The 18,014-nt window shown below is 45.3% G+C and overlaps 1 protein-coding gene across 9 annotated transcripts in view; it reads right to left on the reverse strand.

Moving 5' to 3' along the window:
* The window catches only part of DAZAP1 (DAZ associated protein 1), a 232,537-nt gene extending 228,685 nt beyond the window's left edge, over window positions 1-3,852 (reverse strand). For all 9 annotated transcript variants that reach the window (XM_030220232.1, XM_030220230.1, XM_030220228.1 and 6 more), the window contains exon 1: window positions 3,672-3,852. In XM_030220232.1, the coding sequence (XP_030076092.1) occupies window positions 3,672-3,700 (29 nt within the window). In that variant the 5' untranslated portion in view covers window positions 3,701-3,852. The remainder of the gene's footprint in view (window positions 1-3,671) is intronic.
* Between the last annotated feature and the right edge of the window lie 14,162 nt (window positions 3,853-18,014).

The raw sequence follows: 18,014 nt of genomic DNA on the forward strand, positions 1-18,014 counted from the left end.
GTAAACAGCCTACTGCAACCCCCACAACAGAACCCACCTGCCCAGGCTAAACTGAACTGCAATGAGTTTGCTGCATACACTGCCAACAAAATTAAAAGTCTCTGCCAGGATTTACAGGCAATCCCACCCAGTACCCAACCAACCAGGGGTGCACAAACTCACCCCCTCCTAACATAGACAGATGGGACACTTTTAACCCAATGACAGAAGAGAGCCTTGACAAAATCCTAAAAGACCTTCAACCAACTACCTGCTCCCTCGACCCCTGCCCATCAAAGACAGTACAGCAGGCAAGTATGGTCTTTCTAAAAGGCGTCACAAAAATTGTGAACATCTCTCTTTCTAATGGACAACTACCAACAGCATTAAAAAGGGCAGTGGTTCGCCCTCTGCTAAAGAAAAACAACCCTGACCAGGACAAACTTAAAAGTTACAGGCCAGTATCCAACATCCTATTTCTATGGAAACTCATAGAACAAACTGTCTGTGTTCAACTTAATGGCTGGCTAGAAGACAGAAACTGACTAGATCCATGTCAATCTAGATTCAGACCTAGTTATGGAACAGAAATGGTCCTCATACCCCTACTAAATGATCTTCACAGAAACAGAGACAAGGGATTTGCCTCGATATTAGTACTGCTAGATTTCTCAGCAGCTTTTGATACTGTGAATCATGGTATCATGCCAGCATGACTAACAGGTATCAATGAAACAGTACTTGCCTGGTTCAGATCCTATCAGGCAGGCAACAATCCATAATGTTTGGCAGCAACTCATCACCACCATGGACACTGACCTATGGGGTACCACAAGGATCGATACTGTCACCTATTCTGTTCAATATCTACCTCAAGCCACTAGCTGAGCTGATTCGGTCAACGGACACTCAATTCTATATCTATGCGGATGATGTGCAGCTACTCATACCCATTGAACCTGACTTACCTACAGCCTTGAATAAACTGATTACCTGTCTGACATCAATTCAAGAATGGGATAAACACAAACTTTGCCTGAACCCAAGTAAAACCAAGCTTCTCTGGGTCATTAACACAAGTGGATACATACCTGACATCAAAATCCATTTTGGTAAGTACGAACTCCCCCTCAAATCACAAGTCAGGAACCTTGGAATACAGCTAGATTCAACACTTACTCCGATTCCCTAAATCCAAGCAACCTTCAAGAGCTGCTTCTATCTACGACAGCTACGCAGCCTCTCTCCTTACTTCGAGAAGATAAATCTTATCCCAGTTGTGCATGCCATGATAACATCAAGACTGGATTACTACAATGGTCTGACTACAAAGGGCCTGTACCAGCTCCAGCTGATTCAGAATGCAGCAGCAAGACTCACAGAAGGTTGCAAGCGACGTGACATCACACCATTTTTGCAAAAACTTCATTGGCTACCAGTTTAATACAGGGCTAAATTTAAAACTCTACATCTGATCTTCAAGGCCCTGAAAAGGAATAGCTCTGAGTACCTGAAGAATAGGCTGAACCTCCACACACCGCCAAGGACACTACGGTCCTCCCAAGGACTATCACTATTCACAACCCGTCCAAAAGACATTACATGACGTGATAAACGCAAGCGAGCCTTCTCCAGAGTAGCCTCCACACTCTGGAATGCACTGCCTGAAAAGCTCCGTTTAACACAAGACTATCTCTACTTCAAGAAGGTGAAAGCTTGGCTCTTCAACCAGGTCTTTAATGGAAGACGTAACTAACTTGTTAGTCTCACTCACACAAGGAGTGACTTGGGCTGCACATACTGCAGCAGAACATTTTTATCCACTCCTACCCTAGCTGAGTTAATATTTAACCATTTCTCTGACCTCATGTGCAACTTTCTTTAAATCAGTCACCTTACTTTCTAACTCTTCTTACCCTCTTACCTATCTGTATGTTCCACCTTTGCTTTACCCTTCACCATCGATTAAAATGTTCTATTACCTATTGTGTTGACATTGTAAGTAATATACCAAGCCATACTTTGTATTTGAATATTTTTACTGCTGTAATTGCCTATTGCTCATGTTTGATCTATTCTTACTGTACACCACCTTGAGTGAATTCCTGCAAAAAGGCGGTAAAATAAATCCTAATAAAATAAATAAATGAGCCAAGTAGCAGCCTAAAACAGGGTTGTACTGATGGCTTACATTCACGATATGAGAGCTCCTCCACATATTTAACCACTTTTTTTCATATATATTTCTGTTCAGTGTTAATTTGTATTATCCCAGGATTACAGCTGTGTATAGTTTGCACCTGAGGCACTGGAGGATTAAGTGATCTGCCCAATTTCACAAGGAGTGGCAGGGGATTTGGCTTCTTGGGTGCTCAGCCTCCTGCTCTACCAATTAAGCTACTCCTCTATTGCACCTGGAAATACACATACTCATCTATCCATAGGACAAAATTCCTGCTAAGCAGACTGAAGGGGCTATTTTTTTTTTCATCTTTACCTGCCATCATTTACTATGTAGTGCCTTCAATACTTTGCACCATAGAGCATTAAATCCCATAGCCTTCTATAAAAAAAAAAAAAAAATTAAGAAACTGCTCACAAGCGTAGGATTCAAATATAAGTAGCTGACAACCTGACCTGGTTTCAGCTTGAGGTTTCTTCAACAGACTTAATAGTCTTGCAACTGTACAGCACTGCAAATGTTTCTGTAATATTTTGCTGTTTAATCTTTTTATGTTCCAGATTTGCTTCAAATATTCACATTTTGTTCAATAAGGCCTAACAGGTAATATTCACAAAGTTAGCAAGTCTGGTTCATTTATCTGGACTCAAACTTGATATTTGACTAAAATTAACAATTTTTTTTTAGTGTTAATAATCCGAGTAGGAGGCTCGCTATTGACTGTCCCTTAGCGAGACACAACCTAAACAGGCACACTCTGTGTAGAACTGAGGTCTTACTTAACCATGCAACAAAAGTGGTAGTAGAACACCAAGTAGAGTGAACACAGTTGAAAAAAGGAAGGCACGCCAAAAGAAACAAACTGAGACAAACACACACGGAAAAATATATAAGATTCTTGGCCACAGAATCGCTCCTACTGCAACTGAGGGGAAAATCGTCCTCAAGCCTCCCCTACACCACTCCCCCCCTATCCTAAGAAGGGCATCCAAGCCCACCTCCCCCCACCCCTTCTCCAAGTAAGAGCAAGCATCCTGGAGTCCGAGCCCAGACTTTTCCCCGCAAATCCCCACCTTAAACATGGGAATCCTGGAACCCATTCTCAACTCTACTACACACAAGGATCCGATCCCAAACATTCTATCCCCTAAGTATCGACACCCCGGTGCTCATTCTCTAATTACACCCTCGCCACCTAGGGCCCAGATCCCGATTCCCAATCTACTCCTTGCCCATTGATCCTTACTATAAGCAAGGACAGCTTAGGCCCACTCCCGAGAACTCCCATCCACCATCACCATCCTCACCACTAGGACCTCGTTCCCCAATCTCCTACCTCCAACGCCCGAAGACTCACTTCCCAAGCCCACTCTGCACTCCCTGCTCCAGTGCAGCATCCGCCGCCGCCGCCACCCGGTACGTAACCCTAAACCACGCCGATTAGGCGTTAGGCCCCCACTCCCTAAGCAAGGGCGGCCAGGGACTCGACCCAGCCCCCGCTGACACTCACCCGACCTCGTCTCCTCCCACGCTGTTCATGGCGGCGGGATATGGCTGCTCTTGGCCCCGCCGTGGTCTAGGAAGGTCACGGTCACCGCCGCAACCCCGTCCAACCGCCTCCCGCGCGCGCCCTCACCAACTGAATCTGCGCAACGGCAGAGCCAGCCTAACGGCACGGCGCCTCACGCGCAACGGGGTCTCCCGGCCGGCCACGGAGCTATGATGTCAACACGTACAACAGCGTGCAGTGTTCCGTGGTGTACCTGGGAAGTGCAGTGCTGGACGATGTTACTGGGGGAAGACTCAAACTGTACTCAGAACACAATTGAAATTCATGTTTGATTATATAGTTCATGTTAACTAAAAGGCCAGGATAAGTAACAGAAAGCAACTTTTATATTACAGTATATTTAGGGATCCTTTTACTAAGCTGCGATAAAAGGGGGCCTGTGCTACTACTACTACTTATAATTTCTAAAGTGCTACTAGACGTACGAAGCGCTGTACACTTGAACATGAAGAGACAGTCCCTACTGACAGAGCTTACAATCTAATTAGGACAGACAAACAGGACAAACAAGAGATAAGGGAATATTAAAGTGAGGATGATAAAATAAGGGTTCTGAACAAGTGAATAAGGGTTAGGAGTTAAAAGCAGCATCAACAAGGTGGGCTTTTAGCTTAGATTTGAAGACTGCCAGAGATGGAGCTTGACGTACCGCCTCAGGAAGTTTATTCCAGGCATATGGTGCAGCAAGATAAAAGGAACAGAGTATGGATCTAGGGTTGGAAAATTGGATGGGGGGGCAGCGAGTGTTTTTTGACGTTAACTGAGGCCCCCTTTTACCGCAGCCAGTAAAAGGCTAACTTTTTTTGCTCAAAGAAATGAATGTGTGGTAAGTCGTGAACCGCTTGCCATGTGGCCATTTTGGGTGGAAGCACCGCCACTCATTGAGGTGGCGGGAAGGGTTCAAGTGCTAAACTGGAAATAACCAGGCAGCAACTACCAGCGAAAATGGCATGCGTTGGGGGTGGGATGGTAGCCTGGCAGTAGTGGGCTTTGTTGGCATTGCCATGCGGGAACTGCTAGCGCAGCTTGATAGAAGAAGCCCTTAGTCTATTTTGCAAACACTTATTCTGGTGGTGTTGATGTCAAACAGTTTGATGGTGTAAATTCCAAATGCAGTCATTCAGGGTTTGCTTACAGAAACCAGGTTAGCTTGCTTGCGCCAGAATACCAATATTCAGTTGCCATCCTTAAGGGCAGCAAATAGGTTTTTTTACACTATCTCTACAAAGTATGCTGCCTAGTGGCCTAGTGGTTAGCGTGGATTCCCACTGCAGGCACGGGCAACTCCTTGTGACTCTGGGCAAGTCACTTAACCCTCCATTGCCCCAGGTACAAATAAGTACCTGTATATAATATGTAAGCCGCATTGAATCTGCTATGAGTGGCATTTGTAGATTCCGGTGTGAACAAATACAATGTGATGTTCTGGTAAGATGAAGTTTATATGGCAGAGCCACAATAAGAATCGTAGAGCGGAGGAGTAGAGTTATGTTCATTACGTGCTTTAGTTTCGTTGTGTAGCCGAGGTCAGGCATTCAGGTTGGATCGGGAGGGTATGCCTTTTTAAACAGGGTGGATTTTAGTATTTTCCTGAAGTTTAGGTGGTCGTACGTCATTTTCAAGGCTTGTGGTAGCGCGTTCCACAGTTGTGTGCTTATGTAGGAAAAGCTGGATGCATAGGTAGATTTGTATTTAAGACCTTTACAGCTTGGGTAGTGTAGATTTAGATATGTTCGTGTTAGATCAGATGTGTTTCTGGTTGGTAAGTCGATTAAGTCTGTCATGTATCCAGGCGCTTCGCTGTAGATAATTTTGTGAGCCATGGTGCAGATTTTAAAGGCAATGCGTTCATTGATTGGGAGCCAGTGTAGTTTTTCGCGGAGGGGTTTTGCACTTTCAAATCATGTTTTTCCATATATAAGCCTAGCTGCCATGTTTTGAGCGGTCTGAACTTTCTTTAAGGTTTGTTCTTTGCATCCTGCATAGATTCCATTGCAGTAATCTAGGTGGCTTATTACCATTGATTGTATTAGGTTGCGAAATGTTTCCCTCAGGAAATAATATTCAATCGCTGGGTAATAACAACATGTATAAATAAATAAATTTATAAAATAAACCCAAAAGTAAATAAAACGTGTTAGAGATTAAATTTACTATGGACAAATGCAAGGTGATGCACATTGGAAAGAATAATTCAAATCATAGTTACCTGATGCTAGGGTCCACCTTGGGGGTCAGCACTCAAGAAAAAGATGTGTGTCATTGTAGATAAGACACTGAAATCTAATGCTCAGTGTGCGGCAGCAGCTAAAAAAGCAAACAGGATGCTAGGAATTATTAGGAAAGGGATAGTGAATAAGATCAAAAATACTATATTCCTTAGCGTCCCTCTGGACTGGCCCAGAATGTGACTGATGGGTTGTGCACGCCTTCCTGCAAGTGGAGACTGAGAAAAAACTGCGACTCTAGCCAATAAGAGCCCTTGCCAGCTAGAGAAAGGTCTAGTAATCTCAGTCTCCAGCAGGTGGAAGGTGGTGAGCCCTTTAGTCTCAGTCCTTTTTTTCTATTCTTTAATTCTTGTTATCTTTCTAGTTAATCTTCTTGATTGTTAGATTAGTTGATTTGTTAACTGTGCCTTTAAAAAAAAATAACTTTCAGAGGCAGAGGTCCGTGGGGTTCTCTTAGTGCCTCCGGGGTGCTACACTCGGGAGGCCGAGTCCCTCTCCCCATTTCCTCCCTGATACCTCTTTGGCTGGCTATTTTAATCTTTAAGCTATTTTATTCTATTGCTGGCACTTTAAAAGTAAAGCTAAAAGATACAATTTTTCCTCAAGCTGTTCAAGGAAGGAGCTTTGGAGGTGGGGAGAGGCAGCTACTTGGGAGAAAAGATAAAATTTTGGGCCACCCGGTCTGCTGGTTTATGCAGAGCCGTTCTGGGACTGTTTCTTTAAACAGCCGAGCAGAGCAGCTTCTTCACGTCTTTGTTTTGGTGATCAGCTGTTTCTTTGCGATGTCGGAGAAACTCCGCCGCTGCTCCGTCTGTCAGCGGCGGGGGCTCGGTTCGAGTGGGGTGTGTAGGTACTGCACCGCTGCGGAGGACCAGAGTGCAGGACCGGGAAAATCGTCTGTGTCGCCGATGGGGGGATCCGATGCCGGTGTTTTGTCAGCGGTTGCGTCCCCCTCCCACCCCCCCACCCCGGTGCCGATTTCAGCGGGAAATGCCGCCATCTTGGATGCCTCGCCATCTACTGCTCCTCTGGCTCCTCTGCCTGCTGGGCCTGTTTCTGTTTCACAGATACCCGTTTTGCCTGCTGGGGAAGGAGGTTTTTCTCCTGAATTCATGGTAGAGATGTACCATGCTTTTCTCCTGCACAAAGCTGCGCCTGTGGTCCCTCCTGGGAGAAGTGTTTTGGAGGGTATTTCTATAGCTCAAAAGCGTTTTAGATTCTCTGAGGAGGAGCAAGATTTTTCTTTTTCTCTGGATCAGGAGATGCCTGCCTTAGATGAGGAGGTATGTTCTCCTGAGGAACAGTTTGCTGAGGAGCTTGAGCACAAGGCTATGCAAATGTTAGAGACACTGTAGAGATGTCTGCAACTGTATAATCGATTAAGAGCACACAGGGATGCAATATAATGATGTAAGGCTTTATAAAATGATGTGATCAATAATCAATATGACTATGTAATCAATGCAAACGTATACTTAGCATATAATCAGTATATAACCCAAGAATTAATTATTGTTAGCAATATATATACATACATATGTAAAAGTAAGATTTAACCTGCATATTAATAGGTTGAAAGATATTATCTTTGTAATCATAGTATGTTACTTAATCGCAGATATGGGTAAGCCCCAAGAAGGGTTAGAATAACAGAAACGGTGTCTATGTTGTGACCTGAATTCCAAAATCTTGGCCATACCAGCTTTTAATCAGACTCTCTAATCCGATAGTTTTACAGGATACCTTCTGGAATGGATGGTACCATAGTAAGATAACCCTGGTGTCACCCTATGAGATAGGGTGAAGAGGGGAATGTTAATATGTGTCCCAGCTTGAGACCCATCCACTGGAATAGTGGTGGGCCGAGTTACATAGCTTAAACTGCTGAAAAGCACTGACTAGGCCTAAAAATCAGATGATGGTCTTGTTGCTGAGCACCTGCAGAAGCAGGGCTGCTTGATAAGCCTTATTAGAATTTAGTGTGACATTCAAAAGCAGTGCAAAAGCCAAGATCAAGGAATTAATGGCTAAAATCCTAAAACGTTTGGTTCAGAACATGGAGTCTGTTGTAGTTAAAATGGCTCCCAGAGTCACAAGATACAAAGAAACTGATCTCTCTATATTAGGAAAGATGTTTACAAGTCCGGAAATTGACGTTATTAAGTAATATCAGAAAGGAGGGGCAGGTGGGCACCTGACCTGCGGTTAAGTATGATTCATAGATGAAAAAAAAATTAAAAAAAAAGTCTTTCTCCATTGAGTTGTATGGACTGCAAATGCTATATAAGGACTGTGCATCTGAGCTAGAGTCGGAGTCCTTCCCCAACGCGAGTTGGATGACGGCGAAGCTACGGTCCGTTGAACCCAGGATTTGACTGATGTGTGCAATAGCTGGCAGTTTCATTTGGTGAGAATAAAGACTATCTTTATCACTAAACTTCTCCAGTCTCAGTTTCAATCTCTTCCTTCTCTTCAAACTGTTTCACAGAAATACTATACACATAAGTAAATTATCTCTCACTCATGTAGACTTTATGTGTGAACATAAATGGCCAAAGATTCACCTAGATCCTAGAAGACAGAAAGTTGTGGTCATGGGAATTAGATTTGAACTGCGCCTTCTGTCACCCCCCCTACATCTCCGTGTCCGAAGGCACTCCTTTGGACCCCGATTCATCTCACCGTGGAAAGGGGTTCCGCGGAGGTCTAGAAGAGGGGTGGATAAACCAACTCCTAAAAAAACAATGGGCAGTATTCACAATGGAGAAGGGTAGTTAGTGGGGTTCCTCAGGGGTCTGTGCTAGGACCGCTGCTTTTTAATATATTTATAAATGATTTAGAGATGGGAGTAACTAGCAAGGTAATTAAATTTGCTGATGACACAAAGTTATTCAAAGTCGTTAACTCGCGACAGGATTGTGAAAAATTACAGAAGGACCTGGGTTAATGTAACATCTGTACACGCAAGGGACATAAGATTTCTTGATGAAATCAAGGACAGCTTCATGGAACAGCTAGTTCAGGAGCCGACAAGAGAAGGAAAAATACTAGACTTAGTCCTTAGTGGTGCTCATGATCTAGTGCAGGGGGTAACGATACGAGGGCCGCTTGATAACAGTGATCATAATATGATCGGTTTTGATATTGGCATTGAAGGAAGTGAAACTAGGAAATCAAGTACGCTAGCGTTTAACTATAGAAAAGGTGATTACGACAAAATGAGAAAAATGGTGAAAAAAAGACTGAAAGGAGCAGCTCGCAGAGTAAAAAACTTGCATCAGGCGTGGATGCTGTTTAAAAACACCATCCTGGAGGTTCAGGACAAATATATTCCACGTATTAGAAAAAAGGGAAAAAAGACTAAACGTCAGCCGGCGTGGCTAAACAGTAAGATAAAGGAAATCATTAGAGCCAAAAAACAATCCTTCAGAAAGTGGAGAAGAGAACCAACTGAAAGTAACAGGATAGATCATAAGGAATGCCAAGCCAAATGCAAAGCGGAGATAAGGAGGGCAAAAAAGGACTTTGAGAAGAAATTAGCGTTGGAAGCAAAAATACATAGTAAAAATTTTTTTAGATACATTAAAAGCAGGAAACCGGCCAAAGAGTCGGTTGGGCCGCTGGACGAAAATGGTGTTAAAGGGGCGATCAAGGAGGACAAAGCCGTAGCGGAGAAATTAAATGAATTCTTTGCTTCGGTCTTCACCGAGGAGGATTTGGGGGGGACACCGGTGCCGGAAAGAATATTTGAAGCGGGGGAGTCGGAGAAACTAAACAAATTCTCTGTAACCTTGGAGGATGTAATGGGTCAGTTCAGCAAGCTGAAGAGTAGTAAATCACCGGGACCTGATGGTATTCATCCCAGAGTATTAATAGAACTAAAAAATGAACTTGCGGAGCTACTGTTAGAAATATGCAATCTGTCCCTAAAATCGAGTGTAGTACCGGAAGACTGGAGGGTAGCCAATGTTACTCCGATTTTTAAGAAGGGTTCCAGAGGAGATCCGGGAAATTATAGACCGGTGAGTCTGACGTCGGTGCCGGGCAAGATGGTGGAGGCTATTATTAAGAATAAAATTGCAGAGCATATACAAAAACATGGACTGATGAGACAAAGTCAGCACGGATTTAGTGAAGGGAAGTCTTGCCTCACCAATCTAATGCATTTTTTTGAGGGGGTAAGCAAACATGTGGACAATGGGGAGCCGGTTGATATTGTATATCTGGATTTTCAGAAGGCGTTTGACAAAGTGCCGCACGAAAGACTCCTGAAGAAATTGCAGAGTCATGGAATCGGAGGTAGGGTATTATTATGGATTAAGAACTGGTTGAAAGATAGGAAGCAGAGAGTAGGATTGCGTGGCCAGTATTCTCAGTGGAGGAGGGTAGTTAGTGGGGTCCCGCAGGGGTCTGTGCTGGGTCCGTTGCTTTTTAATGTATTTATAAATGACCTAGAGATGGGAATAACTAGTGAGGTAATTAAATTCGCCGATGACACAAAATTATTCAGGGTCGTCAAGTCGCAGGAGGAATGTGAACGATTACAGGAGGACCTTGCGAGACTGGGAGAATGGGCGTGCAAGTGGCAGATGAAGTTCAATGTTGACAAGTGCAAAGTGATGCATGTGGGTAAGAGGAACCCGAATTATAGCTACGTCTTGCAAGGTTCCGCGTTAGGAGTTACGGATCAAGAAAGGGATCTGGGTGTCGTCGTCGATGATACGCTGAAACCTTCTGCTCAGTGTGCTGCTGCGGCTAGGAAAGCGAATAGAATGTTGGGTGTTATTAGGAAGGGTATGGAGTCCAGGTGTGCGGATGTTATAATGCCGTTGTATCGCTCCATGGTGCGACCGCACCTGGAGTATTGTGTTCAGTACTGGTCTCCGTATCTCAAAAAAGATATAGTAGAATTGGAAAAGGTACAGCGAAGGGCGACGAAAATGATAGTGGGGATGGGACGACTTTCCTATGAAGAGAGGCTGAGAAGGCTAGGGCTTTTCAGCTTGGAGAAGAGACGGCTGAGGGGAGATATGATAGAAGTGTATAAAATAATGAGTGGAATGGATCGGGTGGATGTGAAGCGACTGTTCACGCTATCCAAAAATACTAGGACTAGAGGGCATGAGTTGAAGCTACAGTGTGGTAAATTTAAAACGAATCGGAGAAAATTTTTCTTCACCCAACGTGTAATTAGACTCTGGAATTCGTTGCCGGAGAACGTGGTACGGGCGGTTAGCTTGACGGAGTTTAAAAAGGGGTTAGATAGATTCCTAAAGGACAAGTCCATAGACCGCTATTAAATGGACTTGGAAAAATTCCGCATTTTTAGGTATAACTTGTCTGGAATGTTTTTACGTTTGGGGAGCGTGCCAGGTGCCCTTGACCTGGATTGGCCACTGTCGGTGACAGGATGCTGGGCTAGATGGACCTTTGGTCTTTCCCAGTATGGCACTACTTATGTACTTATGTACTTATAAGTTGGTGCATAGCCTGGGTGAGGCTAAAGTTCCAAGGTTGCTGGAGGATCGTCCTAGGGGGTCTGGTCATGACACTTTCTCTGGTCGCGGTAGGGGCCGGGATTTTCGTCATTTTCGGCCAGGCAAATTTTTTAAGGGGCAGCACTCCAGATTTCTCCAAAGGACTCAGTCCTTTCAGGGAGGTCGTAGAGGGGGGCGAGAGGCAGGGGGTTCTTTTTCCTCCTCTTCCTGTCCTCAACAATGAAGATTTGCGGGCCCAGCCTCTAGTTCCAGTGGGTGCTTGGCTGGCACAATTTCAAGGGAGGTGGGCCCAGATTACTTTGGATCAGTGGGTATTAGAGGTTATTCGAGAAGGGTACGCATTAGAGTAGTTGTAGTAGTAGTAGAGTTTGCTCATCCTTTGTCGGATGCCTTCATAGAATCCCCTTGCCGTTCTCGCATCAAGGCCGGTGCCATCAGAGATACTGTCAACAGACTTCTGGACCTTCGTGCCATTTGTCCAGTTCCTTTGGCGGAGCAGCGTCAAGGCCGCTGCTCCATCTGCTTTCTGGTTCCCAAAAAGGAGGGCTCCTTCCAACCGATTTTAGATCTCAAGGCGGTGAAGCAAGCTCTCAAGATGCCCTAGTTTCGTATGGAGACTTTGCGGTCCGTCATTGTTGCGGTGAGGTCTGGGGAGTTTCTGACTTCGCTCTATCTTACAGAGGCCTATTTCCACATTCCTATTCGTCCTGCGCATCAATGTTACCTTCGTTTTGCAGTGCTCGGTCGCCATTTTCAGTTTCGGACGCTTCCCTTTGGTCTGGCGACTGCTCCTCGTACATTTACCAAGCTCATGGTAGTTGTAGCTGCAGCTCTCTGTCAGGTTCTCAGGTTCAGAGCCCACGGGGCCAGGCTCTGGAGCAAACGTGAGCCCTTGGGCTGCTGCCGAGGAGCGACAGCAGCAGGTAAAACCCACCAACCAACACTGGGCAAGCACACCGGCAGGGACTGCAGGCACTGCCCAGCGAACCGGAACACATGGACTGGAACACTGGACTGGAATTCCCCGGACTGGAGGACACAGGACTGGAACCCCCCCGGACTGGAATCCCCCGACTGGAGGACCCAGGACTGGAACACCGGACTGGAGCACACCGGACTGGTCCACACAGCTTCACCTGCACTTAGCTACTAAGCCCCCCAGGAGTTGAGCTCCTGGGTTCGAGTAGCCGGCAGGACTTACTGGATACCGGACGACACAGGGACCAGGACTGGAAACAGAAGTGCTCCTAACCCTAAACTGATCTATGTGCTCCCAAGCCCTAAACCAGCAGGAGTGTTCCTAACAGTAAACTGACAAAAGGACTTCCTAAGCCCTATACTAAACAGGAGCTCCTAAGCCCTGCTCAAGAAAGGGACTTCCTAAGCCCTAAACTAACAGAGCAGGGAACTAAACACAAAGCTAACACAGGTGCTACTAAGCACCAAGCTACAAGCAGAGCTCTACACTAATAAGCTAAACACAAAACTAACAAGCTACCTAAGCACTGCTCTAGCAAGCTAGATACAACTAACAAGGTGCTTCCTAAGCACTACTCTGGCAAGCAACCAGAAGAGCTCCTAGCACTAAAAGGGAAGACAGGGGAGCCACAAGGAAAAAGCAGGGAAGCTAACACATAAGCCAAAAGTGCTTCTAAAGCACCAAACACCAACAGCAAAGACTGCAATGCTCCCAATAGCACAAACACCAGAAATACTTCTAACAGCAAACTCTGCAGTGTTCCTAACAACACCAAACCCAGAAGTACTTCTATCAACAACAGAGCTTCCAAAGCCCTACACATAGCAATGCTTCCAAAACCAAGAGGGAAAAGCAGGGGAACCATAAGGGAAAAGCAGGAAAGCTAAACACACAGTCACCAGTGCACACTGCACTAACACTAACCTGGCCCTTAGCAAAAGCAAGCAGGGAAACTAGACACAAAGTCAGAAATGCACACTGCACCACCCTACCTAAAGCAAACACCACCGTTGCAAAGGCTCTGAAAGAAACAACACCACTTCCTTATCAAGGCCCTCCCTGATGATGTCACACTCCCTAGACCTAGGCAAAAGCACACTGACCCAGAGAGGCCCAACCCACACCAATGCAACACCGTGAAGCACTTGAAGCCAGTACACCCAAAGAGAGGTAGAGCTAACTCAGTCCACCCACACAGCTGTAGTAAAGTAAAACAATTAACCCCATGCTGCTGGAAGCTGCCAGCACAGAGAGACAGAGCCAGCTCAGAAAGGACAGACAAAAGAAACAGAAGCCAGCTAAGAAGCTGACCCCCAGAAAGAGGTAAGTTTGAGAGGGGTTCTGACCCCAATCATAACACTCTCAGAACGGGGGGCATTTTGGTCCATCCTTATTTAGACGATTGGTTGATCCGGGCAAAGTCGTACCACAAGAGTGTTCAGGCGACAGCTCAGGTCATAGAATTTTTACAGTCCCTAGGTTGGGTAGTCAATGTACAGAAGAGCCGTCTTCAGCCTTCTCAGTCGTTGGAGTATCTGGGACTTCTGTTCGACACAAAGCAGGGTCAAGTGTTTCTTCCGCCGGCTCGTGTCCTCAAGTTGCAGACTCAAATTCGTAACTTCTTCAGTTTTCAAGTCCGTCGGCAAGGGACTATCTTCAGGTTCTGGGATCCATGGAGGCAGCAGCAATCGAAGCAGTACCCTGGGCCAGGGCTCACATGAGGACTCTCCAGAGGTCACTTCTGTTAAGATGGTTGTCCCAAACGGATTCTCTTCATTAAAGGTTGCCACTTTCTCACCAGGTGAGGACCAGTCTTCGATGGTGGCTCTGAGAGGCCAATGTGACCAATGGTATGCCACTAGAGCAGCCCAGCTGGACGATGGTGACAACAGATGCCAGTCTCCAAGGCCAGGGAGCTCACTGTCAGGGACAGTTTGCTCTGGTCTCGCCAGGAGACGTGTTTTTCAATCAATCTGTTAGAGACCAGAGTGATTCGTCTGTCGGTCCAGACGTTTCTTCATATGCTGAGAGGCCGGGCAGTCCGAGTGATGTCAGATAATGCCACGGCGGTCACATATCAATCGGCAAGGAGGGATGAGGAGCCTGCCATTGGAGAGAGAGGCGTCGCTGCTGTTTCAGTGGTCGGAGGTCCATCTGGTAGCTCTTTCAGCAGCTCACGTGGCAGGGGTCCTAAATGTCCAGGCAGATTTTCTCAGTCATCACTGACTCGATCCCGGAGAGTGGTCACTAAGCGAAGTGGCATTTTGGCAACTGGTCAATTGTTGGGGGTCGCCCGGGATGGATCTGTTTGCCTCATCCGGCAATGCGAAGCTTCCTCTGTTCTTCAGTCGTCGCAAGGATCCCAAAGCGCAGGGCATGGACGCTCTTCTTCAATCATGGCCGGTTGGTCTAATGTATGCTTTTCCTCCGTGGCCTCTGATAGGACGTCTTCTTCAGAAAGTTGAAGCTCACAGGGAACGTCTGATCTTGGCAGCACCGGATTGGCCTCACAGGCCGTGGTACACCGACCTTCGGCGTCTTGTGGTGGATGTTCCCTTCAAGCTTCCGGTCATGCAAGATCTGTTGTCGCAGGGTCCAGTCGTTCATCCGGATCGATTCTGTCTTACGGCCTAGCTCTTGAGAAGGCTAAACTGACTAAAAGAGGTTATTCCACTCAGGTCATTTCTACTGTGCTTCACTCTCGCCGTCATTCCACTTCTTTTAATTATGTGCGCACCTGGAGGATATTTGAGGAATGGTGTAAGGAGTTGAGTCTTTCTCCTTTTCGTACTTTGGTTCCGCAAATTTTAGATTTTTTGCAGCGAGGCTTTGACAAGAGCCTTGCTTTGGCTTCTCTTAAAGTGCAGATTGCGGCTTTGACATGTTTTCATGGTTGTGTCCAAGGGATATCTCTTTCTAGTCATCCGGATGTGGTGCGTTTTTTGAGGGGAGTTAATCTTCGTCCTCCGTCTCAGAGTTCTTTTCCTCATTGGGATCTGAATTTGGTGCTTTCGGTTCTTACTAAACCTCCCTTCGAGTCCTCGTTGTCCTGTACTCTGAAGGACTTGACTTTGAAAACAGTATTTTTGGTGACCATTGCTTCGGCTAGGCGAGTTTCGGAGTTGCAGGTGTTGTCGTGTAGATTGCCGTTTTTGGAGTTCTGTGATGATGGGGTAGTTTTACTGCCAGTTCCTTCCTTTCTTCCCAAGGTTGTGACTCGAAATAGCCTCAGTCAGAATAAACCACTCCAACTTACGTGATCACCTAAACCTAATCCTATTTTACAGGCCACCGGGCAACTGGCAAGATTCACAAACGCACCTTCTGGACTTGATATTGAATACTTGTGTTTCCACCCAGAACCTTATCATAGCAGGAGATATCAATCTGCACCTTGAAGATACTGACTCAAGCAATGTACGCGATTACAAGGACTTCCTACAACTATGGGAGCTCTTCTGGCCAATCATACAACCCACCCATAAGAAAGGACATACACTAGATATCATCACCCACAAATTCTCAACAGAATCAAGTGGCCTAGTGGTTAGAGTGGTGGACTTTGGTCCTGGGGAACTGGGTTCGATTCCCACTGAAGGCACAGGCAGCTCCTTGTGACTCTGGGCAAGTCACTTAACCCTCCATTGCCCCAGGTACAAATAAGTACCTAAGCAGCATTGAGCCCACCATGAGTGGGAAAGTGCGGAGTACAAATAAAAAAAAAAATCTCACACTAACAGACATAAAATGGACAGTCACGCCATGGTCCGATCACTACAGTGCAAGCTTTTCCCTCCACTGGAGAACAAAAAAGACACAACAAAAACAAGAACAACAAACATATACTACAAGAGGCAAATAGACCCACTAACATTTTGGCAACAATTCTACACCAACGAATGGACAACACCCACAGACTCACCCCAATATCTCCAAGAATGGGACAACAGATGCAGAACAGTTCTAGACAACATAGCACCACTTCAAACCAGAACCTCACATAGAAAAAACTCAATACCATGGTTTAACGAAGAATTTAAAGAATTAAAAACACAGGTCAGAAGATTAGAAAGAGCATGGAGCAAGAAAAAAGAAGAACACACACTCAAAGACTGGAAACAATTACAAAGAAAATACAAATACACTATCAGACAAACTAAAAGGACGTACTACGAAACCAAAATAGGACCAAACTACAAGGATACACACAAACTCTTCTCACTCGTAAACAAACTCCTAAATACTACAACGGTTACCTCCAACAACACAGACACCCCATCAGCAACTAATCTCGTGAACTACTTCAATTAAAAAATCATAAAACTCCGACTCATGATACCTACCAATGTAACCTTGAATGTCTAAACCCAAAACCCGGGGAATGCCCAGCAGATTGATTATGGACCAACTTTGACACGCTCTCATCATACGAGATCTCACATTGGCTCGGAAAATACGCCAAATCGCAATGCAAATTAGACATTTGCCCTACCAGTCTAATAAGATCTGCACCCAAACAATTTAAAACAGACCTCACGAACCCCACAGGCTGCAAAATGGACTCTTTCCCACGGATAAAGGAAACATCCTACTTACCCCGCTTCCAAAAGATGCTAAGAAAAGCTCAATGGACCTAACTAACTATCACCCAGTAGCATCTATTCCGCTCATAACCAAACTCATGGAGGGTATAGTGACGAAACAACTTACCGAATACCTAAACAAATACTCAATTCTACATGAGTCTCAGTCAGGATTTTGGTCAAATCACAGCACTGAAACGGTTCTAGTGTCCGCATTAACTCATTCAAACAAGCAATTGCAACTGGCAACAACATACTCCTCCTACAATTTGACATGTCCAGTGCCTTTGACATGATCAATCATGGAATACTATTACATATACTAGAATACTTCGGAATAGGAGGTACAGTTCTCAAATGGTTCAAAGGATTCATGACCACAAGATCATACCAAGTAACAACGAACGCGGATAGATCACCCCCATGGATACCTAAATGTGGAGTCCCCCAAGGATCCCCCTCTCACCAACCTTATTCAACCTAATGATGATACCTTTAGCCAAACCTCTAGCCAATCAAAACCTCAACCCTTACATATATGCAGACGATGTCACAATTTACATCCCGTTCAAACATGATCTAAATGAAATCACCAACGAGATCAACCAAAGTTTCCACATCATGCACACCTGGGTGGATGCATTCCAACTAAAACTCAACGCAGAAAAAACACAATGTCTTGTACTCACCTCACAACATAACACAAAAAACTTCTCCACCATAAACACACCATACTGTTCTCTTCCTGTTTCACAAAACTTGAAAATTCTTGGAGTTATCATTGATCGAAACCTCACTCTCGACACCCACGTGAAGAACATGACGAAAAAGATGTTCCACTCCATGTGGAAACTCAAAAGAGTAAAACCTTTCTCCCCAAGACACGTCTTCCGAACCCTGGTACAATGGTAATAAGCCACCTGGACTACTGCAATGCACTGTATGCTGGCTGCAAAGAACAGACTATCAAAAAACTCCAAACAGCCCAGAATACA

This window comes from Microcaecilia unicolor, chromosome 11 (genome assembly GCF_901765095.1).
Source record: "Microcaecilia unicolor chromosome 11, aMicUni1.1, whole genome shotgun sequence".
NCBI classification, from domain to species: domain Eukaryota; kingdom Metazoa; phylum Chordata; class Amphibia; order Gymnophiona; family Siphonopidae; genus Microcaecilia; species Microcaecilia unicolor.